Source organism: Oncorhynchus gorbuscha, linkage group LG02 (assembly GCF_021184085.1).
Source record: "Oncorhynchus gorbuscha isolate QuinsamMale2020 ecotype Even-year linkage group LG02, OgorEven_v1.0, whole genome shotgun sequence".
NCBI lineage: Eukaryota > Metazoa > Chordata > Actinopteri > Salmoniformes > Salmonidae > Oncorhynchus > Oncorhynchus gorbuscha.
Window position 1 is genome coordinate 10,137,216 of NC_060174.1, and position 25,436 is coordinate 10,162,651.

The window sequence follows — 25,436 nt, forward strand, 5'->3', positions numbered from 1 at the left end:
ACCTCTTAAGGATCGGACCCCTTTTTTTCCCTAAAATGACATACCCAAATCTAACTGCCTGTAGCTCAGGACCTGAAGCAAGGATATGCATATTCTTGATACCATTTCAAAGGAAACACTGAAGTTTGTGTAAATGTGCAATTAATGTTACAGTATATAACACATTAGATGCAAGAGAAAAGCCATAATGTACTTTTCCAGGTTAGGCGCAATTTAGATTTTGGCCACTAGAGGGTAGCAGTGTAAGTGCAAAGTTTTAGAATGATTCTATTAACCATTGCATTTCTGTTCAAAATGTTGTATCAAGACTGCCCAAATGTGCCTAATTGGTTTATTAATACATTTTAAAGTTCATAACTGTGCACTTTCCCATAGAGGTTAACATAATTCCACTTTGACATCCTGGCGTATTGTGTGTAGATCGGTGACACAAAATTGAAATACAATCCATACCCATGGGATCCAAAAGTTTTTTTTTTAATCCTCTGTCCATAGGTGCTTTTTGGCAAACTTGAGTCAACTTTTCGGACGACATGGTTCCCATTATGTCTGGCGAAAACCAGACACTGCATTCCACAGTAAAAACCTCATACCAACGGTCCAGCATAGTGGTGGTAGTGTGATGGTTTGGGGATGTTTTGTTCCCTCAGGACCTGGATGACAGCAGGTAGCCTAAGGGCGGCATGTAGCCTAGTGGTTAGAGCGTCTGGCCAGTAACCAAAAGGTTGCTAGATTGAATTGAGCTGGCAAGGTAAAAATCTGTCGTTCAGCCCCTGAAAAAGGCAGTTAACCCACTGTTCTAAGGCCATCATTGTACGTAAGAATTTGTTCTTCACTGACTTGCCTAGTTAAATAAAGTTTTTTTTAAAAATGGCCTTTATAGAAGGAACCATGCATTCTGCTCTGTATCGGAGAATATCAGTCCGTGAGCTGATATTATATATTTATATATATATATATATATTATATATATATAGATAGCAGCTGGGTCATGCAGCAAGACAATGATTCAAAACACACAATCAAGTCTTCATGAAAAATGGCTAAAAAGTAACACATTTGAAGGTTTGGAATGGCCTAGTCAAAGTCCAGACCTAATCCCAATTCAGATGTTGTGGCAGTTCATGTTTGAAAACCCACAAATGTCACAGTTCTACATGGACGAGTGGGCCAGAATTCCTCTACAGTGACGTGAGAGACTGATCAATAACTACAGGAAGCATTTGATTACAGTCATTGCAGCTAAAGGTGGCACAACCAGTTGTTAAATGGAAGTGGGCAAATAGTTTTTCACACAGGGGAATTGGGTGTTGCATAACTTTAAATAAGTAAAAACAAGAAAATGTTTTGTTATTCATAAACTCAGGTTTCCTTTATCTAATATTCGGTTTTGGTTGAAGATCTGATAACATTCAAAAATATGCACAAATAGAGAAAATCTGAAAGGGGAAAAATACTTTTTCATGGCTCTGTATATCAGCATATATAGCCAGTATATTTTATTTGATTTGCACTTTTTGTTTCTACTCATAGTCACAGGACTGTACACACTCACTCACGGACACTCCGACACACACACACACACACACACACACACACACACACACACTCCAACACTCACTTAATTTGCTCAAACACACATAACTTACACACACATTCATACTGACTACACACACGCATGTGTATAATAATAGTAGTATAGTAATTTATTTAACTTTGTCTCCTCGGTAAGAAAAGCACCACTTATTTTTAAAATTATTTCTGTGTTTACGTGACTAATGCTACTACTTTTTGGAAAATGTGTTGTATAATGAACTCATATACAATCATCCTTTACACTGCTGCTACTCTCTTTATCATATATCCTGATGCCTAGTTACCTTACCCCGACACCTATCTACCTCTACCACTCCAGTATCCCTGCACATTGTTAATATGGTACTGGAACTGACCCTGGAACTGACCCTGGAGCTGACCCTGTATATAGTCACCTTACCCCTACACCTATCTACCTCTACCACTCCAGTATCCCTGCACATTGTTAATATGGTACTGGTACTGGAACTGACCCTGGAGCTGACCCTGGAGCTGACCCTGTATATAGTCACCTTACCCCTACACCTATCTACCTCTACCACTCCAGTATCCCTGCAAATTGTTAATATGGTACTGGAACTGACCCTGGAACTGACCCTGTATATAGCTTCTTACTTTCTTGTGTTCTTCTTATTTCTATTTATTATGTGTGTTTTTTTCAACCTTGTTATTTGTAGCGCTACATTGCTATTGATTACTGCATTGTTGGGTTTGGAGCTTAAAAGAAAGGCATTTCACAGTACTTGTGCACGTGACGTTAAAACTTGAAACATAATTTTCTAAACGTGGCTTTGTCATTAACGCTGGTATGGCAGAAGCACACTTTTGAGAACAGCCATAATGATGACACTACGCTGTCGTTGTAATGATGCATCTATTAATGTACCTAAAAAAAATGAGCTCTTGCATAGCATGACATGAATGCGCTATAGATATGCTATGTGTCACGCCTTGGTCTTAGTATTTTGTGTTTTCTTTAATTATTTGTTCAGGCCAGGGTGTGACATGGGTTTATTGTATTGTCGTATTGTTTTTTTAGGCATTGGGATTGTGGTTGATTAGGGATGTGTCTAGTATAGGCTTGGCTGCCTGAGGCGGTTCTCAATCAGAGTCAGGTGATTCTTGTTGTCTCTGATGGGGAACCGTATTTAGGAAGCCTGGGTTTCACTTTGTATTTCGTGGGTGATTGTTCCTGTCTCTGTGTAGTTTCACCAGATAGGCTGTAATTAGGTTTCACGGTCCGTTTTGTTGTTTTGTATTTGTATCAGTTATTTCATGTACCGCGATTCATTCATTAAAGACATGAGTAACACCACGCTGCATTTCGATCCGACTCTCTTTCTACAAACGAAGAACGCCGTTACACTATGGATATATTTAATTAACCTTCAATAATGTGGTTGGGACCTGTTATGACATGTCCATGAAACGCCTATAGATGTGTTATAAATGCGTTATGGATATTTAGTCAAAGTAAATTGTTACCAAATATTTTGCCGATAATGTGGGCATGAAATGAAAAACATGTTAGGTGGGAGATTGTGACCGTCCTTATTAAAAGAAGGAAATGAGAAAATAAATATTAAAAACTGCCTGTCTCCTACCTGTCTCTTGCCTCTCCTGCCTGTCTCCTGCCTGTCTCCTGCCTGTCTCCTGCCTGTCTCCTGCCTGTCTGTCTCCTCCTGCCTGTCTCCTGCCTGTCTCTTGCCTGTGTCTGTGGCTATTGGAGCTAGAGATATCCTTGTTTTTTTTATTTATATTGGGCAAACACATTAGATTTATTTTGTATGTACGCAACCTCCAAAATGATCACATTTGAATACGTTGTATACCCTTTTGAAATGTATTACATGTTAAAGGAGCGCAGACCTTCAAAATGACCAAACCCTTGGTACACACACACACATGTAAACTGCCTCTATTAACGTTATGTTTGCTTCTGCTGCCAGAAAAGTAATTTGAACTATACAAGGAAGAAGGAAGAAATTTAAAATCTACACAGAGAACCTGTCTGTTAACATTCTGGTTTCAGTGCCAGTAATTCACCTTGCCCTTAGAAACAATGCACTGCATGTTGCAGTTATTCAAGATTGTAAAGACATTGGCGAATCCTTTACTTGAGAAATGAACAAATACCAGTTTTATGCCTAGAACTTCCCATTGTTCTATATAGAACCTTTCGGTTCTTTGGTCAAAATGTAAGAACTCTTTTCAGAAGAAGATTCAAATCATTGATGGTTCTGGTAAAAAAAATATATATATATATATATATATTTAGGGGTTCCATATATGAACCCTTTTTGGTTCTCTATTGGTTCTTCTGTATGCTCCAAAAGTATTGGGACAATGACACTGTACTCCAGCACTTTGGATTTGAAATAATACAATGACTATGAGGTTAACATGCAGGCTGTCAACTTTCATTTCAGGGTATTTTCATCCATATCGGGTGAACCGTTTAGAAATTACAGCACTTTTTGTCCATGGTCCCCTTTAGGGGACCTAAAGTATTGGGACAAATTCACTTATTTGTGTATTAAAGTAGTACAAATGTAACTATTTGGTCACATATTCATAGCACACAATGACTACATCAAGTTTATGACTACTCATTTGTTGGATGCATTTTCTGTTTGTTTTGGTTGTATTTCAGAATATTTTGTGCCCAATATAAATAAATAATGTATTGTCATTTTGGAGTCACTTTCATTGTGAATAAAAAATATATAATATTCTAACACTTCTACATTAATGTGGATGCTATCCTGAATGAATCGTGAATAATGATGAGTGAGATATTTAGCTGCAAAAATATCATTGTGACGTAGAAGTCCGTCACTGGCCGCGGGCAGCATTTGGTTCTTAACGCACACACATATTCATCACTCCTCCCTGCGCCATTATAAGATAAGTTAACAATGTGGGTCGACACACAAATTAACTTCTGTCTTGGTGCATGCATTTCACACTTGTCAATGTTCATATTTGAGAGATACAATAATTATTATACTTATCAATGTTGTGGATGAGCGCATTGTTTGTTTGTTTGTTCTGTTCCCCTCTCCCTCTCTGTAGCTTCCGGGTATGCTGGAAAAGGACCTGAGCTAAGGGAATTGGGTTGGCTTTATAGTGCCTGTCCTAAATGGCTCATTAATGCATATGGGCATATTGAAAGATATTGTCAGTAGTGATGTAATGTTGTAAATGGTATGTTGTGATATTGTTTAAAACCGTGTTGCAATGTATATCCTTTAGTATGTTTAGTTCATGGAAAATGTAGGTTTGTATTGTTAATTGATTAATTAATTCGGGTTAATTGTTCTGATGGGAGGGGCTAGCCCTACAAAAGGAGCCTCTCTTTCAGTCATGGAAAGGCATTTTTTGGATTGAGCTGTGGATGGGGCAGCATTGTTTTTAAACTGTCCCATAAGGTAGACGTTGATGGCAGTACTGTTGTTTTTTGTTCTGGAATCACTTGTAAATAAACACCTTTGCACAGAAGAACTTTTGCGGCTCCGCCATCTTTTTATTTTGATAGAGGTTAGGTTATCCAGTTTAGCCTTCTGGCCTACTCTACGTGACAATCATACACCCAAGATATGCTAACCTCTCACGATTACAATAACTGGAAAGGTTAGCATTTTATATCATACCCCCAAGACATGTTTACCTCTCACCATTACAATAACAGGGGAGGTTAGTATACAGGGGTATGATAGTTGTGCCTCTGTAACTTTCTCAATCGTCATTATTCACGATTCATTCAGGATTATTGTATAATTTCAAATCCAAAATGCTGGATTACAGAGCCAAAACTAGAAGAAAAAAATCGTTGTCCCAATTCTTTTGGAGCTCACTTTACGTAAGCACCTTTGTTTTGATGGGACAATTAACATTGAATTCCACATGCCCGTGCAACGTCTCTCCCAATGTTTTAATCACAGGTGAAAAGAGAGGAGGTATCAGATTTCTAGATGACCAGACCACTCCCACTTTCAACCAGTATAATACTACACAGACCTGCAAAAAATTAAACAGACACTGAAATAAATACGTTTGTGTTGCTAACGAACCCTTCTCTACTGCCCACATTCAAAATGCTGTATTTCATTGTATTTGTTGGAACTTTCGTCCTGTCCTCGGGGCAATTCACGAGTAAGTAGCCACTTCTGAATCCTATTTTTTGTGTAGTCAATATATATCAATATAGGTATTGGTATGTTGAGATTCAATCAAGGCTATTGTGTCTTATCTAGCGAGCCTATACACCGTGTTTTATTGGTCGAAGTGAGCTTCACAAAAAAATCGCTTTGTAGGAATTATGACCCAAATTGTGTTAACTGATAGCTATTTAATTACTTTTGTCCAGTTGATGTACACGTTAAACTGGTAATTGGTTGCAGAAAATGAAGATTATTTTAACAATAAACGTTGACGTAATCTTTTCATCAAATAAAGTCTGTACACATCTATGATATGACGCACAAACCGATCTTTCAATCGACTTTGGAATCTTTGTCAGGTTTGATCATATCCGAGTTGCTTACATTATGGAAATAGGTTGTTAAACAGGCTAAATACTATTCGCGCTGATATAGTTGCTAGACCTAGTGTAAATTGCAGTCTGGACATGGACATGCCAAACGTCGTCAATAAGCAAGATTAAAATCCCTAGGTTATTGATAAGGCCGAACAATACAGTGTATAATTCCAATCAAATTCTAATTAAAACCCAAAACAACTTGTTTTAAATAGGCCATGTCTATAAATATAGTTACAGGCTCCGTCATTACTCCCGAGGGCGTAGGCAAATTATACAGACAAAGCTTTTTAGACTATGGAGGGTTTTACACACATCCAAAGTTTTCACAGGAGCTGGATAAATATCCAATATAACGAGTAAGGGGGAACATCCACTGACCGGTATACCACTCGCAAATGTAATGTTTTATAAACATCATGGAACCGTCTTACAGATCATATTTGCACTTCTCCATGAATAGCAGACTAAATAAACCCATGGAAGGTGAATCTTTCTAAAAAATAAATACAAAATGTATCAAATTAAAACGAAAAACAATCAATCAGTTTTTTAAAAACAACAATAATGTTTATATGGCTGAGGCTACATAGGCCATCATTGTAATTTGATTTTAACTGACTTGCCTAGTTAAATAAAAGTAAATACATTAAAACAGAGTTTTCGACACCCCTCTGGAAACGTATTTCTCAAAACTAACACCCTGACTACACTGCTGGCGCTCGTCAACGGGCGTGTGACGCAGATTACGCTGCAAGTCCTGCCTCTTCCATCTTCTCATTGGTTCATAGAAGCAGATACCCAAGTGCCATCTCCTTCATTGGTTATACCCACGTGGGTGCTTGAAAGACAAACTGTGTTGTCGTTGTAATACTATGAAAGTTTAGATGCCCATCACCATATAAGTTCAAAGAAGAAAAAGCCTGGAAGGAGGAGAGATAACTAGAAATTATTTGATTGACCATTTTATGTGTGGATTAATTGTCAGAGTAGAGGACCTTGTGCATTTCAGGTAAAATAACAACTCAATGTTTATATCCCAGGACAAATTAGCTAGCAACAGCAAGCTAGCTAAATAGGACAAATTAGCTAGCAAGTGCAAGCTAGCTAGCTAAATTACCATAAATGTTTAATGCTTTTCGACCTGTGCCCAAATTAATGTCATTGGTTCAGAGTTTGTTTTGATATTTTAACCTGCGTGTCGTGATCGCGTTTGGTGTGGGGGCACAAAATACATTTACGCACGATGGCGCACGCGCGCAGCCGGTTTGGGTTCTGTGTTAGTGCACTGAGCAGCAGCTGAAAGGACTCTCCTTCCATGAGCATAAGGCACTCGGTGCACACATAGACCTAAGGGCTCTTCTATTCACTGAATATAGATGATAAAATAGCAGACAGTAACCCTCCAATAGGTCTAGTTATAACAACAATATAATCTCTTTTTTTTTATTGGCTTCAATGTGGAAACATCCATCTACACACATTTCAGTCTCATTTTGAAAATGCTCTGCATGTTTGAGCCATGGACAGTTGGACGTTGCCCAAACGTTATAATAATATTCACCTACTATCACTGTGGTTATGGCCTGTTAGTGACTTTGCCACGCGAAAGGTAAACACACTAACAGGCCAATAGCCATGGCAACAAGCGGATTCAGCACCAAGGAATTACCGCGATTTAACAGTTAGGTCCTAAAGCTTGAAAGTGTAAGATGCCTAATAAACAATTCCTAGACAGACTTCCTACAGTCACTGACACCTTTCATTCTATTGTAATAACTTGACCTAGACAGACTTCCTACAGTCACTGACACCTTTCATTCTATTGTAATAACTTGACCTAGACAGACTTCCTACAGGCACTGACACCTTTCATTTAATAGGCATCGCACATAGACCTAATGAGTCCAAACGTTTCACAGAAGTTGCTGGACAAAAATAATGTCCAATGTAAAGAAAAAACGTGAATGACTGTTTTGCTGCTCGTGATATTTAAATAAAACATTGGTTAAAGGCTACTGATTAAGCTACTCTGTGCGTCTGCTGGCAAGATCAATACCAAAACCAATTGTGTTACTGCCAAGACCAGCTTTTGGTGAGTCTTAAATATCAACAGTAGCGCTGCTTGAAATTGGCACATTGGCCAACGTTTTTAAGGACACACCTCAAATATGTCCAAGATAGCTGATATAAGTCAGGTAAATTGTCGCCAGGGTTGTAAAAGCCAGCTCTGTGATATTTTCTACATTGAAATTAGCCAAAGAGTGTGCGTTTGACACTAGCGCCGCCTTAACACTGGGCTCCCGAGTGGCACAGCGGTCTAAGACACTGCATCTCGGTGCTAGAGGCATCACTACAGACCTCCTAGTTTGAATCCAGGCTGTATCCCATAGGGCGACGCACAATTGGCCCAGCGTCGTCCGGGTTTGGCCGGTGTAGGCCGTCATTGTAAATAAGAATTTGTTCTTAACTGACTTGCCTATTTAAATAAAGGTTACATTTTTATTTTATTAAAAACGCCAGGCAATCATAGAGCCTTATGTGTTGTTCAGAACCTAAATTAAATGTCATCTTTTTTTCTAGTCAACTTGTGGTGGTAGAGACGCAAGCTTGTTTGCATTCAGTCAAACAGCATCCGCTGTTGCAATGACATGACTGTTACAGTCGTCCGTTTTTGTTATTACAGCATTAACTTATTATTGGACAATCAGGCTATATTTCCTGTGGCAACACATCCTCCACTCTATTCAAAGTCCACAACATTGCAAACATTTGGGATTGAGTGGTAAACACCAAGTCTTTCACAAATTTGTGCAACAGGCTGTACATTTGTTTAATCAGCATTGATGATAATCTGTTTTTGCTACGTCAATTCTTTCTTCACAACCACAACAGCTAGCCCATCGTTTACAACATCAACCACAAGTTCCATAACCTTAACTGCTAACCCGTTGTTGGCACCAACAACCACAACACCTACAACCACAACTACTCTCCCTCCGGATACAACTACTCTCCCTCCGGATACAACTACTCTCCCTCCGGATACAACTACTGCCCCTCCGGATACAACTACTGCCCCTCCGGATACAACTACTGCCCCTCCGGATACAACTACTGCCCCTCCGGATACAACTACTGCCCCTGGGGAAATGACACCTACAACCACAACTGTTATTGCGGATTTTACGGATTTTACAACAACACCCCCAGCTGGTGTCCCAGAGGATTCAACTACTGCCCCTGGGGAAATAGCACCTACAACCACAACTGTTATTGCGGATTTTACAACAACACCCCCAGCTGGTGTCCCAGAGGATTCAACTACTGCCCCTGGGGAAATAACACCTACAACCACAACTGTTATTGCGGATTTTACAACAACACCCCCAGCTGGTGTCCCAGAGGATTCAACAACACCCACAACCTTTCAACCAACAACAATTCCTACAGCAAGTACGTGGGAATTTAGTTTTTATGTCAAATGTACATTGTGGGCCAAATGTGACTAACAACTTTTGCTTGCCATCAACTTAGTTCATTCTTAATATAGATTTTATTAGGCCAAAGTGATTTACAGTACTAAGATACAGACCAGATGTTATTGTATTCAATTCCATTTACTTCCTGCTCATGATGCCCTTTTGAACATTCCCAATCATCGTCATGTTATTCATGTACAGTACCAGTCAAAAGTCTGAACACACCTACTCATTCAAGGGTTTTTCTTTATATATTTTTTTACTATTTTCTACGTTGTAGAATAATAGTGAAGACATCAAAACTATGAAATAACACATGGAATCATGTATTAAATGAAACTTTGTGTCATATGCGCCAAATACAGCCGGTCAAATGCTGACTTACAATCACTTAACCAACAATGCAGTTCAAGAAAGAGTTAAGGACATATTTACCAAATAAATAAATAAACTAACACAAAATAACAATAACGAGGCTATATACGGGGGTACTGGGTCTATGTGCTGGGGTAGAGGTTAGTCAAGGTTTTTTGTACATGTAGTCTAGGAAGAGGTAAAGAGCAACAGTGGCTCCTTAACAGCTTCTACCCACAAGCCATAAGACTGCTGAACAACTACTCAAATGGCCACTCGGACTATTTACATTGACCCCCCCCCCCCCTTCACACTGTTGCTATTCGCTGTTGTAGTTACCAAAAAGGTGTTAAACAAATCAAAATAAGTTTTATATTTGAGATTCTTCAAAGTAGTGTGACGACCCTCCCACTCTGTCTGCCGTATTCTGTCTTTGTTCTTGTTTCCTTATTAGGATGCCGTTGGGCGGAGTTGAGAGGGTCGTCAGCTACTTGGGAAACACCTGGGCCAGGTGTCTCCCAGGATAAATAGACCTCTTCCACATTCATGGAGGAGACTCTCTCCATGCAGACACCTTTTGTAGATTCTGTTGTGGTTCTTGGTGGCCTTTTGTTTGTTTGCTTTGGCACCTTTCATCACCCTGCATTATCACATTCATGCAAAACACTCACTTACACTACTGATTACTGATTACACACACCATTGTATATTATACTTAGTTGCTTTAGTTAATAAATACATATTTTGCTACTCCTTATCTCCACGTTGCCTCCCTTTGTTACGGGCTTTGAGCCGGTTTGTGACAAGTGGGGGCTCGTCCGGGATCTTTGAACTATTGGTTTGGGAGACCGTGGAGGTACGTGTTTGGTTTGAAATAGTGTTTGAGTGTGATCGGCCCAGTATTGGTTGCCTTTGTTGTTTGGTTTATGTGCTGCGTTGGAGAGAGTATAATGGTTAGTTTCCAGGCCTTGCCTAGCCTGGAAACTTGTTCTACTTTCTGTTGGGAAGTCAGTCTGAGGTGAGTAAATCGGCTGTGTACCTCGGTAGGAGATTTGGGTAGGAGATTTGGGTAGGGTAGTGGAACTTGCTACCCGGAGCTATAGCCTTTTTCCCCTGATAGGCTTAGCGACGTGTTTCAATTTTGGACATGTTGTGCATGGTTAAATGTTTGTTATTTTTGTGTGGTGTCTGTGGACTGAGCAGTTGTCTCGGGGGCACATCCGTGGCTTGGTGGAATTTGCCAGCATGCTGGGGAGTTCTATTTCCTTGCCAGCGGGCTACAGTGCGTAAATACCCACCGCAAATCTGCACGAAGACTAGGGTTGAGTTATTGTAGGTTTTTTATTGTAGGTTTTGGGGAAGCTCTGTATCTCATCTCTCTTCTGTGGTGCTCAGTGTGATTGTCATTTCTCTGGTTGTGGTCTGATGTGCTCAGCAGAGGGGTTGAGCAAGATTACTTACTTATGACTATGGTGTCATGTATACAAGTTCATTCGCTTTCCATCAGAGGACCTGTTAGAATTATGTACTTAAGAACAGCTGTTGAGGATCGCTGAACACTACAAGCTTAAATGATTGAAATTAGTGAAATTCTGTTTGACTATGAATCGTTGGAAGTGACTATGAATCGTTGGAAGTGACTATGAATCGTTGGAAGTGACTATGAATCGTTGGAAGTGACTATGAATCGTTGGAAGTGACTATGAATCGTTGGAAGTGACTATGAATCGTTGGAAGTGACTATGAATCGTTGGAAGTGACTATGAATCGTTGGAAGTGACTATGAATCGTTGGGAGTTGTAAAAATTAAGAAGGACCCTGATGTTCTTTTCGTTGGAGTTTGTAGCTGTTGGTCTTTTGTGCCATGTTCCTGAATGTTTACATGACTGCCATTGTTTCGGGTTGTCATGTTCTATCTTTCCTGTCTGTTCCCTCCTGGTCTTGTGTTCTTTCCTCTTAAATATTGCTTCCTATGCGCAAAGGTTGCTGAGGTCTGGGGAGGAGGTTGGTTGGGGCAGGTGGAGGTGTGAACACATAACCCCTCGTCAATTTGGGACGCAGAGGCCTGTGTCAATTTGGGACGCGGGAGGCCTGTGTCAATTTGGGACGCGGGAGGCCTGTGTCAATTTGGGACGCGGGAGGCCTGTGGGAGGCCTGTGTCAATTTGGGGGAGGCCTGTGTCAATTTGGGACGCGGGAGGCCTGTGTCAATTTGGGACGCGGGAGGCCTGTGTCAATTTGGGACGCGGGAGGCCTGTGTCAATTTGGGACGCGGGAGGCCTGTGTCAATTTGGGACGCGGGAGGCCTGTGTCAATTTTTGGGGCCTGTGTCAATTTGGGACGCGGGAGGCCTGTGTCAATTTGCCTGTGTCAATTTGGGACGCGGGAGGCCTGTGTCAATTTGGGACGCGGGAGGCCTGTGTCAATTTGGGACGCGGGAGGCCTGTGTCAATTTGGGACGCGGGAGGCCTGTGTCAATTTGGGACGCGGGAGGCCTGTGTCAATTTGGGACGCGGGAGGCCTGTGTCAATTTGGGACGCGGGAGGCCTGTGTCAATTTGGGGCGGGAGGCCTGGGAGGCCTGTGTCAATTTGGGACGGGAGGCCTGTGTCAATTTGGGGACGCGGGAGGCCTGTGTCAATTTGGGACGCGGGAGGCCTGTGTCAATTTGGGACGCGGGAGGCCTGTGTCAATTTGGGACGCGGGAGGCCTGTGTCAATTTGGGACGCGGGAGGCCTGTGTCAATTTGGGACGCGGGAGGCCTGTGTCAATTTGGGACGCGGGAGGCCTGTGTCAATTTGGGACGCGGGAGGCCTGTGTCAATTTGGGACGCGGGAGGCCTGTGTCAATTTGGGACGCGGGAGGCCTGTGTCAATTTGGGACGCGGGAGGCCTGTGTCAATTTGGGCCTGTGTCAATTTGGGACGCGGGAGGCCTGTGTCAATTTGGGACGCGGGAGGCTGGTATGTTGTTCCGGGGTCCTTGTTGGTCCCCGGTTTTATGGGGGGGAATGTGACGACCCTCCCACTCTGTCTGCCGTATTCTCTTTGTTCTTGTTTCCTTATTAGGATGCCAGTGGGCGGAGTTGAGAGGGTCGTCAGCTACTTGGGAAACACCTGGGCCAGGTGTCTCCCAGGATAAATAGACCTCTTCCACATTCATGGAGGAGACTCTCTCCATGCAGACACCTTTTGTAGATTGTGTTGTGGTTCTTGGTGGCCTTTTGTTTGTTTGCTATGGCACCTTTCATCACCCTGCATTATCACATTCATGCATGCAAAACACTCACTTACACTACTGATTACACACACCATTGTATATTATACTTAGTTGCTTTAGTTAATAAATACATATTTTGCTACTCCTTATCTCCACGTTGCCTCCCTTTGTTACGGGCTTTGAGCCGGTTCGTGACAGTAGCCAGACTTTGCCTAGATGACAACTTTGCACACTCTTGGCATTCTCGAAACCAACTTCCCCTGGAATGCTTTTCCAACCGTCTTGAAGGAGTTCCCACATATGCTGAGCACTTGCCTGTTTTTCCTTCACTCTGGTCCAACTCATCCCAAACCATCACAATTGGGTTGAGATCAAATCAATGTTTATTTGTCACGTGCGCCGAATATAACAGTAAAAAGACAGTGAAATACAGTAGTGAGGCTGAATACAGTAGTGAGGCTATAAAAATAGGGAGGCTACATACAGACACAGGTTAGTCAGGCTGATTGAGGTAGTATGTACATGTAGATATGGTTAAAGTGACTATGCATATATGATGAAAAGAGAGTACCAGTAGCGTAAAGAGGGGATGGCAGGACACAATGCAGATAGCCCGGTTAGCCAATGTGCGGGAGCACTCGTTGGTAGGGCCAATTGAGATAGTATGTACAGTGGGGCAAAAAAGTATTTAGTCAGCCACCAATTGTGCAAGGTCTCCCACTTAAAAAGATGAGAGGCCTGTAATTTTCATCATAGGTACACTTCAACTATGACAGATAAAATGAGGGGGAAAAATCCAGAAAATCACATTGTAGGATTTTTAATTCATTTATTTGCAAATTATGGTGGAAAATAAGTATTTTGCCCTTGGTAAAATAGCTCATACACAACCTGGAGGTGTGTTGGATCATTGTCCTGTTGAAAATCAAATGACAATCCCACGTAGAGCAAGCCAGATGGGATGGTGAATCGCTGCAGAATGCTGTTTTAGTCATGAAGGTTAACTTTGCCTTGAATTCTAATTAAATCACTGACAGTGTCACTAGCAAAGCACCCACACACCATCACACCACCTCCTCCATGCTTCACAGTAGGAACCACACATGCGGAGATCATCCGTTCACCTATTCTGCGTCTCACAAAGACACAGCGGTTGGAACCAAAAATCTCAAATTTGGACTCATCAGACCAAAGGACAGATTTCCACTGGTCTAATGTCCATTGCTCGTGTTTTTGGCCCAAGCAAGTCTCTTCTTCTTATTGATGTCCTTTAGTAGTGGTTTATTTGCAGCAATTTGACCATGAAGGCCTGATTCACACAGTCTCCTCTGAACAGTTAATGTTGAGATGTGTCTGTTACTTGAACTCTGTGAAGCATTTATTTGGGCTGCGATTTCTGAGGCTGGTAACTTCCTTTCCTGTGGCGGTCCTCATGAGAGCCAGTTTCATCATAGCGCTTGATGGTTTTTGCGACTGTACTTGAAGAAACTTTAAAAGTTCTTGACATTTTACGGATTTACTGACCTTCATGTCTTAAAGTAATGATGGACTGTCGTTTCTCTTGGCTTATTTCAGCTGTTCTTGCAATAATATGGACTTGGTCTTTTACCAAATAGGGCTATCTTCTGTATACCACCCCTACCTTGTCACAACACAACTGATTGGCTCAAATGCATTAAGAAGGAAAGAAATTCCACTAATAAACTTTTAACAAGGCACACCTGTTAATTTAAATGCAATCCAGGTGACTACCTCATGAAGCTGGTTGAGAGAATGCCAAGAGTGTGCAAAGCTGTCATCACAGCAAAGGGTGGCTGCTTTGAAGAATCTCAAATATAAAATATATTTTGATTTAACACTTGGTTACTACATGATTCCATATGTGTTATTTCATAGTTTTTTGTCTTCACTATTATTCTACGATGTAGAAAAATAGTAAAAATAAACCCTGGGATGAGTAGGTGTGTCCAAACTTTAGACTGGTACTGTACAATATAGCGTGTTGTACAATGTAGAAAACAATCAAACAAGCTCTAAAAGCTCAACGGAAAGCATTCCTTCAGATATTAAATGAATTATTATTCCTACCTGGCTCATATTACCCTGAGCGTTACTGTAGCCCAATCCTAAGGGTTAGCATTACTGAGACTGTTCATTCGGACTGTTGTCTCTTGATTTGTCATAACAGATTCCTATTTAATCAATAATTATTATTGTACAATCATTATCATATTGGCCCCTCCATCACACAATACTCAGTAATGTGTGGTATTGGATTTGCCCCAAACATAACACTTTGTATTCAGGACATAAAGTGAATTGCTTTGCCACATTTTTTGCAGTATTACTTTAGTGCCTTGTTGCTAACAGGATGCATGTTTTGGAATATTTTTATTATGTACTGGCTTCCTTCTTTTCAGTCTGTTATTTAGGTTAATTTTGTGGAGTAACTACACTGTTGTTGATCCATCCTCAGTTTTCTCCTATGACGGCCATTAAACTCTGTTACTGTTTTAAATTCACCATTTTTCTCATGGTGAAATCCCTGAGCGGTTTCCTTCCTCTCCGGCAACTGAGTTAGAAAAGACGCCTGTATCTAAGTAGTGACTGGGTGTATTGATGCACCATCCAAAGTGTAATTAATTACTTCTCCATGTTAAAAGAGATATTCAATTTTACCCATCAACCAATAGGTGCTCTTCTTTGCGAGGCATTGGAAAACCTCCCTGGTCTTTGTTGTTCAATCTGTGTTTTAAATGTACTGCTCGACTAAGGGACTTTACAGATAATTATGTGTGGGGTACAGAGATGAGTCATTCAAAAATCATGTTAAACACTACTATTGCACGCAGAGTGAGTCCATCCAACTGATTATGTGACTTGATCAGCAGATCTTTACACCTGAATGTACGTAGGCTTACCATAACAAAGGAATTGAATACTTATTGACTCAAGACATTTCAGCTTTTATTTTATATTAATTTGTAAAAATGTATAATTCCACTTTGACAGTGTGTGTGTGTGTGTGTGTGTGTGTGTAAGCCGATTACAAAAAATCTCAATTTAATCCATTGTAAATGTAGGCTGTAACGCAAGAACACGTGAGTGTGAATACTTTCTGAATGCACCGTACAAGGGAAGAATCACAGGGTGGCAGAAATGTATAGTACATATTCCCTGAACATTGAACATTGACCTTAACTATTTATGTGTCTCATCTCTTCCATCTTCCTCAGACCTGACAACGTTTGCACATGCAGCGGTGAATTTATCCAGCTACGAAAATCTGGATAGCGATACAATCGTTTCAAAATTTGAGGTGGTATGTTGACAATTTGTCTGTCGTCCTTCTGTCAGTCAGGTTATCAATTCAGAATTGAATGCTTGATAAATTTCAATTCCTTTTGTAATGTGGAAATCCAAATGGTAAACAGGATGAATAATTGGAATTAATAAAAATGTATTTGAAAATTCCAACGTTACGGTAAATGGTTAAACTGTAAATCTATAGATTCCAGGTTCTGCTGGTGACTTTCCCAAGAGAATCTGTAGATCTCCCACTGAATGTGTAAAGAGAAGCCTTTTGAACAGTGGTAGGCTAATGCAGGCAGATATTATCATGGATGTGTGTGCAAGATAAAAAAATTTGGGCCAACTTGGTTATTTTAGATCAATAGAAAGCGATAGGTTAGATCCACCCAGGACAAGGACCTGCTTTTGTGGGTTTTTTAATCAGTTTTCTGCTTGCATGTGTTAGATTAATTACTTTTTTGTTTTCGTTTTGCTCACGAGGTAGCTATGAGGCATGCAGAGAGCCTTGCTGGTGGAGAGTTTTGGTGAGAACTTGACACGAGAGCTAAAGCAACATGATTGATAGTGTTGGTTTGACCTAGATAAAATCCCAAAGTTACTTATTTGGCCCAAAATGTAACTTTTCCCCATACACACACAGACCCATGCTACTATCTGCCTGCATAAAATCCTACTGATGTTCAAAAAGTTTACACATTTCTCAAACATCTTTGTCTATATGGTACATCTATAGATCCCCTGTAAATGTGTAGATGGGGATCTATACATATACTGTGAGGGGAAAAAAGTATTTGATCACTGACAAAGAAATGATCCGTCTATAATTTTAATGGTTTATTTGAACAGTGAGAGACAAAATGACAACAAAAATCCTGAAAAGCACATGTCAAAAATGTTATAAATTGATTTGCATTTTAATGAGGGAAATAACTATTTGACCCCCTCTGCAAAACATGACTTAGTACTTGGTGGCAAAACACTTGTTGGCAATCAGAGGTCAGGGGTTTCTTGTAGATGGCCACCAGGTTTGCACACATCTCAGGAGGGATTTTGTCCCACTCCTCTTTGCAGATCTTCTGCAAGTCATTAAGGTTTCGAGGCTGATGTTTGGCAACTCGAACCTTCAGCTCCCTCCACAGATGTATGGGATTAAGGTCTGGAGACTGGCTAGGCCACTCCAGGACCTTAATGTTCTTCTTCTTGAGCCACTCCTTTGTTGCCTTGGCCATGTGTTTTGGGTCATTGTCATGCTGGAATACCCATCCACGACCCATTTTCAATGCCCTGGCTGGGGGAAGGAGGTTCTCACCCAAGATTTGACGATACATGGCCCCGTCCATCGTCCCTTTGATGCGGTGAAGTTGTCCTGTCCCCTTAGCAGAAAAACACCCCCTAAGCATAATGTTTCCACCTCCATGTTTGACGGTGGGGAAAGTGTTCTTGGGGTCATAGGCAGCATTCCTCCTCCTCCAAACACGGCGAGTTGAGTTGATGCCAAAGAGCTCCATCTTGGTCTCATCTGACCACAACACTTTCACCCAGTTGTCCTCTGAATCATTCAGATCTTCATTGGCAAACTTCAGACTGGCATGTATATGTGCTTTCTTGAGCAGGGGGACCTTGTGGGCGCTGCAGGATTTCAGTCCTTCGCAGCATAGTGTGTTACCAATTGGTTTCTTGGTGACTATGGTCCTAGCTGCCTTGAGATCATTGACAAGATCCTCCAGTGTAGTTCTGGGCTGATTCCTCACCGTTCTCATGATCATTGCAACTCCATTAGGTGAGATCTTGCATGGAGCCCAGGCCGAGGGAGATTGACAGTTATTTTGTTTTTCTTCCATTTGCGAATAATCACACCAACTGTTGGCACCTTCTCACCAAGCTGCTTGGCGATGGCCTTGTAGCCCATTCCGGCCTTGTGTAGGTCTACAATCTTGTCCCTGACATCCTTGGAGAGCTCTTTGGTCTTGGCCATGGTGGAGAGTTTGAAATCTGATTGATTGATTGCTTCTGTGGACAGGTGTCTTTTATACAGGTAACAAACTGAGATTAGGAGCATTCCCTTTAAGAGTGTGCTCCTAATCTCAGCTCGTTACCTGTATAAAAGACACCTGGGAGCCAGAAATCTTTCTGATTGAGAGGGGTCAAGTACTTATTTCCCTCATTAAAATGCAAATCAATTTATAACATTTTTGACGTGTTCTGGATTTTTTTGTTGTTATTCTGTCTCTCACTGTTCAAATAAACCATAAAAATTATAGACGGATCATTTCTTTGTCAGTGGGCAAACGTACAGAATCAGCAGGGGATCAAATACTTTTTTCCCTCACTGTACAGGTAATTCTATTTGATTTATTGTTTTTACACATTTACAGTAACATACATAAATGTATTTCTTGTATTTCAGTTCTTGAAGCAAATAAGCAATAATGCCCTTGGACCTCTGAAGTTAACAGTGAAACGTTTCTCAAAATGTAACGGCACCCAGTGTGGAGACCAGCAACCCTCTACTACCACTCAACCCACCACTGGCCCTCAACCCACCACTGGCCCTCAACCCACCACTGGCCCTCAAACCACCACTGGCCCTCAAACCACCACTGGCCCTCAACCCACCACTGGCCCTCAACCCACCACTGGCCCTCAACCCACCACTGGCCCTCAACCCACCACTGGCCCTCAACCCACCACTGGCCCTCAACCCACCCCTGGCCCTCAACCCACCCCTGGCCCTCAACCCACCACTGGCCCTCAACCCACCACTGGCCCTCAACCCACCACTGGCCCTCAACCCACCACTGGCCCTCAAACCTTTCCTGACACTCAAGCCTCTACTGGCCCTCAACCCACATTTACATAGATACCGTTCTGGTTTCATAATCACCACTGATTCATCAGACATCTGTATAGCCTACTTGTTGATTTGTTAACTTGTCAATCATTTGAAATGGAGTGGGGTAAATTTAAATGTAGGTACATAAATATATGTCATACAAGTTCATACTCTAACTTTGAAGGAATAGCTATGGTTTTATAATAATAATAATATATGCCATTTAGCAGACGCTTTTATCCAAAGCGACTTACAGTCATGTGTGCATACATTCTACGTATGGGTGGTCCCGGGGATCGAACCCACTACCCTGGCGTTACAAGCGCCATGCTCTAACAACTGAGCTACAGAACCTCAGTGATATTGGTAACACTTCCCATTGAGGTATCCTTTAAGTGAGTTGTAAAAAGGTATAAGAATACATCAACCGTACTGACTGGGATTAGGGTATGTATTTTACTGTATGACAGGGACTGGTATATGAATACATCAACCGTACTGACTGGGATTAGGGTATGTATTTTACTGTATGACAGGGACTGGTATATGAATACATCAACCGTACTGACTGGGATTAGGGTATGTATTTTACTGTATGACAGGGACTGGTAGATATTACAATCAACAAGTTTAAATCAATCATGTGGAAATATCTCCATTGACCCTGAACTTTGATGTAGTAATTCAAAGACTTTGTGAAGATTGAAACCGCTTTTTCTATAAAGTATGGCAGACTATTTAGAAATGTTTGTTTTTTTTAGCTAAATATTTTGTAGCTTTTTTATTCTGTTATTTTCATTACTTTTTAAGATGTATTCTTTGTGTTGTTTTCCTTTGTCTGGTTGGGCCCCTCTCAATCAAACCTGTTCTCAACCCCATTGTGGTATGTCAGGTTGGGCCCCTCTCAATCAAACCTGTTCTCAACCCCATTGTGGTATGTCAGGTTGGGCCCCTCTCAATCAAACCTGTTCTCAACCCCATTGTGGTATGTCAGGTTGGGCCCCTCTCAATCAAACCTGTTCTCAACCCCATTGTTATTTATTGAAGCTTTATTTAACTAGGCAAGTCAGTTAAGCACAAATTCTTATTTACAATGACAGCCTACCCCTGCCAAATCCGGACGACACGGCCAATTTGTGCGCAGCCCTATGGGACTCCCAATCCCAGACGGATGGGATACTGGAATCAAATCAGGGTCTGCAGTGACACCTCTTGCATTGAGCTGCAGTGCCTTAGACTGCTGCGCCACTCGGGAGCCCAATTGTGGTATGTTAGGTTGTGATCCTCTCAATCAAACCTGTTTCTAGGTTCAGACAAAACAACTTTCTTCTTGTGCTCATTTGGAATCATTGATTAAAAATAACATGCCAAATCATCTCTTATGTTGATTATATTGCTAACTGACTTGATTTAAAATTACTTTCAGATGATGTGGGCATGACATGCTGTGTGGTTGATTGACTTTTTTAATGCATTTGTTGGCAGTGGCTAGTTTAAAGGGGTCTGAACATACTGATTTCACCTCGGTTTTCCTTCTCATTAAGTAAAATGCATTTGCGTTTTGGGGGTGTGATTTGATGTGGGTGTGTTATGTTCACTATATGAAATATTATCAAAAATGTGATTTGTATTTTTTTTTGCCTCTTGGGCCCCCTATAGGGGCAGTAGGTAGCTATAGGGGCAGTAGGTAGCTATAGGGGCGGCAGGTAGCCTAGTGGTTAGTGTTGGGCAAGGTTGCTCGACCAAATCCCTGAGCTGACAAGGTAAAAAATAGGTTGTTCTGCTCCTGAGCAAAGCAGTTAACCCACTGTTCCCCGGGTGCCGAAGACATGAATGTTGATTAAGGCAGCTCTCCGCACCTCTCTGATTCAGAGGGGTTGGATTAATTCAGAGGACACATTTCAGTTGAATGCATTCAGTTGTACAAGTTGACTAGGTATCCCCCCCTTTTACAGACTTGGACCCAGAACCTGACTCACACAATTGACCAGTCACTTGTATTTATAATGGAATAAAAACATATGGAAATATTACTCAGCTACCCAATCAAGGCAAGGCCACCCCAGTTACCCAATGTGGGTCCTCCTCCCCCCCATCTGACGATTAGCAGAGTGGCACAAGGCAGCGGCAGGTAGCCTAGTTGTTAGAGCGTAGGTGAAAATCTGTCATTCTACCCCTAAACAAGGCTGTTAACCCATTGTTCCCCATTACGCTGTCATTGTAAATAAGAATTTGTTCTTATCTGGCTTGCGTAGTTCAATTTGAAAACATGTATTTTTTATATAATATAGCCTATACAGTATATTGCCAAAATACATACTTTTTTAAAATGATATTATTTATTTTGTTGCCTCTTGGGCCCCCCCATGGGCCTGGGCTCAGGGTCTTCAGCCCCGGTAAGCACATGCATTAATCCGGCCTTGGACATGTGGGCATGATTGAAATCCCATACCCAACTATCAAACCCAACCAGGAAATCGGCATACCTATAGACATACCTATGCCACACTTCCATTTCAGTGATCTCCACCCTGAATGAATAGTGGGGTGAATAGCATGCTATTCTCATGCGTAAGTTCAAGGTGTTATAGAATGTGTTTTTGTTGGTAGGTCACTCTGATCGGCCTACATTATGCTCCAATAGCCAATAGTCTACTTGGCCACTGTCTACAACTGTAACTTAAAGTGGGTTCAACCTCAGTGGTCACAGTAAACGTTTGCCAGAAGTTTGCACAGAATGCTCATAGTGTTCAAGTTTCCAAGACCATAAAATGTGCTGACGAAAATGAGAGGGAACATTGGTTAACAGATACATAGATGTAAGGGTTGTTCGGCAGAAACAAAGTAGTGTGTTTGTACTTAGAACAGTTGTTTTGGATTTTTTACTGTTTTATGTCAACGCTGTATAAGATTACATAAAATATTTATATACTGTAGGGTATAATCATATGTAGGGCATCGTGACTCTATATGTAATGCCTGTCAATGCTTTATGAAAGCTACATACAACCACAAAGTAAAGTGTTACTGGAGGTTGCATCAGTATTGATACAGAGCTTACTGTTTTATAGTTAGTTTGGATAGACACCAACAATGTGCAGCCCTGATGTTTTTTAAGTTACGCAAAGTATCTCCTCTAGTTTCTCTTTGGCTCCAACGCAGCTAAACCTAAGATCTGAAGGAAAATGTGTTTGATTGACAGGAAGGAAACTACAAAATGTATCTGACTTGTTCAGATCCAGGCCAGGATTCACACTGCTCTGCACTGCGTAGACATTACATTACATTGACTTTGAAAATACATTTACATGACGTTCGTGGCAGCCACATTCACGGTAAACACTGCGATAGAGAAATGACATATTTACCTTATTTGTTTGATATTAATAGTTAACTATTCATATTTAACAAATAGTAAGACATTTCTGTTCTATTAAAGCTGTGTTTTTGTAAAGGGATGGTTTACACTCTAGCTTCCTGCAGTTAGTGTGGGCAGATGGTTGTTTATTTAAATAGACAAGTCAGTTAAGAACAAATTCTTATTTACAATGACAGCCTACTGGGGAACAGTGGGTTAACTGCCTTGTTGAGGGGCAGAGCAACTGATTTTTACCTTGTCAGCTCAGGGATTCAATCCAACAACCTTTCAGTTACTGGCCCAACACTATAACCAGTAGGCTACCTTAGGACATTGGTTTTACCAGAGATAGCTTGAGCTGACAAGTGATCTATGACTTGGTGATAAAAACCTACAGCTGGCATTCCATTAATACCTATGCGGCAGCGTAGCCTAGTGGTTAGAGCGTTGGACTAGTAACCGGAAGGTTGCGAGTTCAAACCCCCGAGATGACAAGGTATTAAGGTACAAATCTGTCGTTCTGCCCCTGAACAGGCAGTTAACCCACTGTTCCCAGGCTGTCATTGAAAATAAGAACGTGTTCTTAACTGACTTGCCTGGTTAAATAAAGGTCAAATTAAAAAATAAGCTGTAGGGTGTGTGAGGAGTAGAACAAACCCTTATAGTTCCTAATCATCCTGGCATCTGGGAAACTCAGCCGGGGTGGGGTTAAAATAGCATCAGGTGCAGATAACCACCAGATGAACCTAAGATGGCTTATGATACCACCCAATCTGTATGCGAGGGGTGGAACCAGCCATGGCTAAGCATTTTTAGGTCTCCTATAAGATCTCTGTTTGGTTTTTTTCATTATCAGGGAACTTTCGGTCCAACCCTTAAGAGTGTGAGGTCGACAGTTTCGTTATTGCAATGATAATGAATCGATATTAAATAAAGATGATTGTTTTAAAAGTTGACAAAGTCTTTCTCACTTGATTAGAATCTTCCACGACAGAACGCTGGGGATTTCTGCTCGAACGTAAATTACCTTTTAAAAGTCAAGTCCAGTGTGCTGTCAGCACAATGCAGTTTGATTGATTCCCGGCCCCAGTCAGTCTTTCGATCTGCTTTCCGTGGCACTAGGAATACAGCCCCATTTGATTAGTTCACAATTGATACCACCACATGAAGATGTGTTTTATATATATTTACACACTATAATATGGGAATAATACTGTGAAATTGTGAAAATTAGGATAATGCCCTTTTAGTGTAAGATTTCAGCCTATTTTGGCCATCCATGGTGACATCACTATGCGGTAAATTAGTTAATAGACCAATAGAGTTCTAAACCTCTCTACCAATAACAGCTAAGTTTAAATTTTCCACTCCCAGACAGTCCTAGCAAAATTCTTGCTTGAGAAATTGACCCTTGCTAACAAGCTATTGTTTATTTTTTAACATTTTAATTGAAAATAATTGCAGGAAGGTACAGTATGGTAATTGTTACTCAGAAATTATTTGATATTGAGATTAAAATGGCTGCATTGAACCTTTAAAGACTCTCTCACACACACACCCAGTGCCACAGACAGGGCTATTGGAAAACATGTGGCAAGGCAGTATTTTCCACAACACTTTTCAATCATTTTAACAAAATAATGACGCAAAGCGTTAAAAACAGTGCTGTTTTTTTTTCTTCTCGATTTGCCTCATGATTTGTCAACTCGCACACAATTTGTCTGTCCTTCACATCAGAGTGCTACTGCATGTTCTTTGCCCTTCTTCAGATTCACGGAAATCACAGGTCACACAGGCTGGGCAAGGCAAGGCCCGCTCCCCGTTTTCCTCCGGCATTTATTTAGCATGGAAGACAACACATCCCTCCCGACAGACACAAACAGCTCTTAAATGTAGCAGCCTATACCCCTAAACACTAGTGATCTGACATGCTGTATGGCATGGAAAGACAATATTTTTCAGCCTGATCAACTGTCAGCTACTAACAACAGCAGCTGCATACAGTAGCTTAGCCTACTATGCACCCTGTCCCTCTGGCCAGGGTAAACAAAGCAGTGAGGTAGTCATTCAACAATCATGTTAAACACTATTATTGAGTCCATGCAACTTATAATATAATAATAATATATGCCATTTAGCAGACGCTTTTATCCAAAGCAACTTACAGTCATGTGTGCATACATTCTACGTATTGGTGGTCCCGGGGATCGAACCCACTACCCTGGCGTTACAAGCGCCATGCTCTACCAACTGAGCTACACAAGGACCCCGACTTATTATGTAACTTGTTAAACAAATGTTTACTCCTGAACTTATTTAGGCTTGTCATAACAAAGGGGTTGAATACTTATTCACTGAAGACATTTCAGCTTTTCATGTTTTATTAATTTGTACATGGGGTATTGTGTGTCGACCAGTGACAAGACATGTCATACATTTTACATTTATTAAAACATTTTAAGGTTCTGCCCCTTCTTTTCAATTCTCGCCTAAAATGACAGACCCAAATCTAACTGCATGTAGCTCAGGACCCGAAGCAAGGATAAACACATTAGATCTGATAAAAGATAATACAAAGATATTTTTTTTACCATCTTTGAAATGCAATAGAAAGGCCATTATATATTATTCCAGCCTAGGTGCAATTTAGATTTTGGCAGTGTATGTGCAAAGTTTTATACTGATTCAACAAACCATTGTATTTCTGTTCAAAATTTTCTATCAACACTGCCCAAATGTGCCTTA

At 41.0% G+C, this 25,436-nt stretch overlaps 1 protein-coding gene across 2 annotated transcripts; it reads left to right on the forward strand.

The window, feature by feature from the left end:
- Positions 1-5,620: 5,620 nt before the first annotated feature.
- Positions 5,621-23,645, forward strand: LOC123996894 (mucin-2-like). 2 transcript variants are annotated; one of them, XR_006832052.1, is made up of 5 exons: positions 5,621-5,751; positions 9,032-9,592; positions 16,425-16,510; positions 18,908-20,174; positions 20,226-23,645. XR_006832052.1 is itself a non-coding variant. In XM_046300715.1 (4 exons), the coding sequence occupies exons 1-4, from the start codon at positions 5,694-5,696 to the stop codon at positions 19,358-19,360; spliced, it is 1,158 nt and encodes a 385-aa protein (XP_046156671.1). In that variant the 5' UTR covers positions 5,621-5,693; the 3' UTR covers positions 19,361-23,645. The 2 variants fall into 2 exon arrangements, 1 of the variants encoding a protein (XP_046156671.1); XM_046300715.1 differs by having other exon boundaries at positions 18,908-23,645.
- The last annotated feature ends 1,791 nt before the right edge of the window (positions 23,646-25,436 follow it).

What these genes read in the sequence shown, in the direction of transcription:
- LOC123996894 (XM_046300715.1), top strand. Translation starts at nt 5,694, where the DNA reads ATGCTGTATTTCATTGTATTTGTTGGAACTTTCGTCCTGTCCTCGGGG. An exon ending in GTCCTCGGGGCAATTCACGA is followed by an intron (nt 5,752 to 9,031) that starts GTAAGTAGCCAC and finishes CAACCACAACAG; the next exon opens with CTAGCCCATCGTTTACAACA. An exon ending in TCGTTTCAAAATTTGAGGTG is followed by an intron (nt 16,511 to 18,907) that starts GTATGTTGACAA and finishes CTTGTATTTCAG; the next exon opens with TTCTTGAAGCAAATAAGCAA.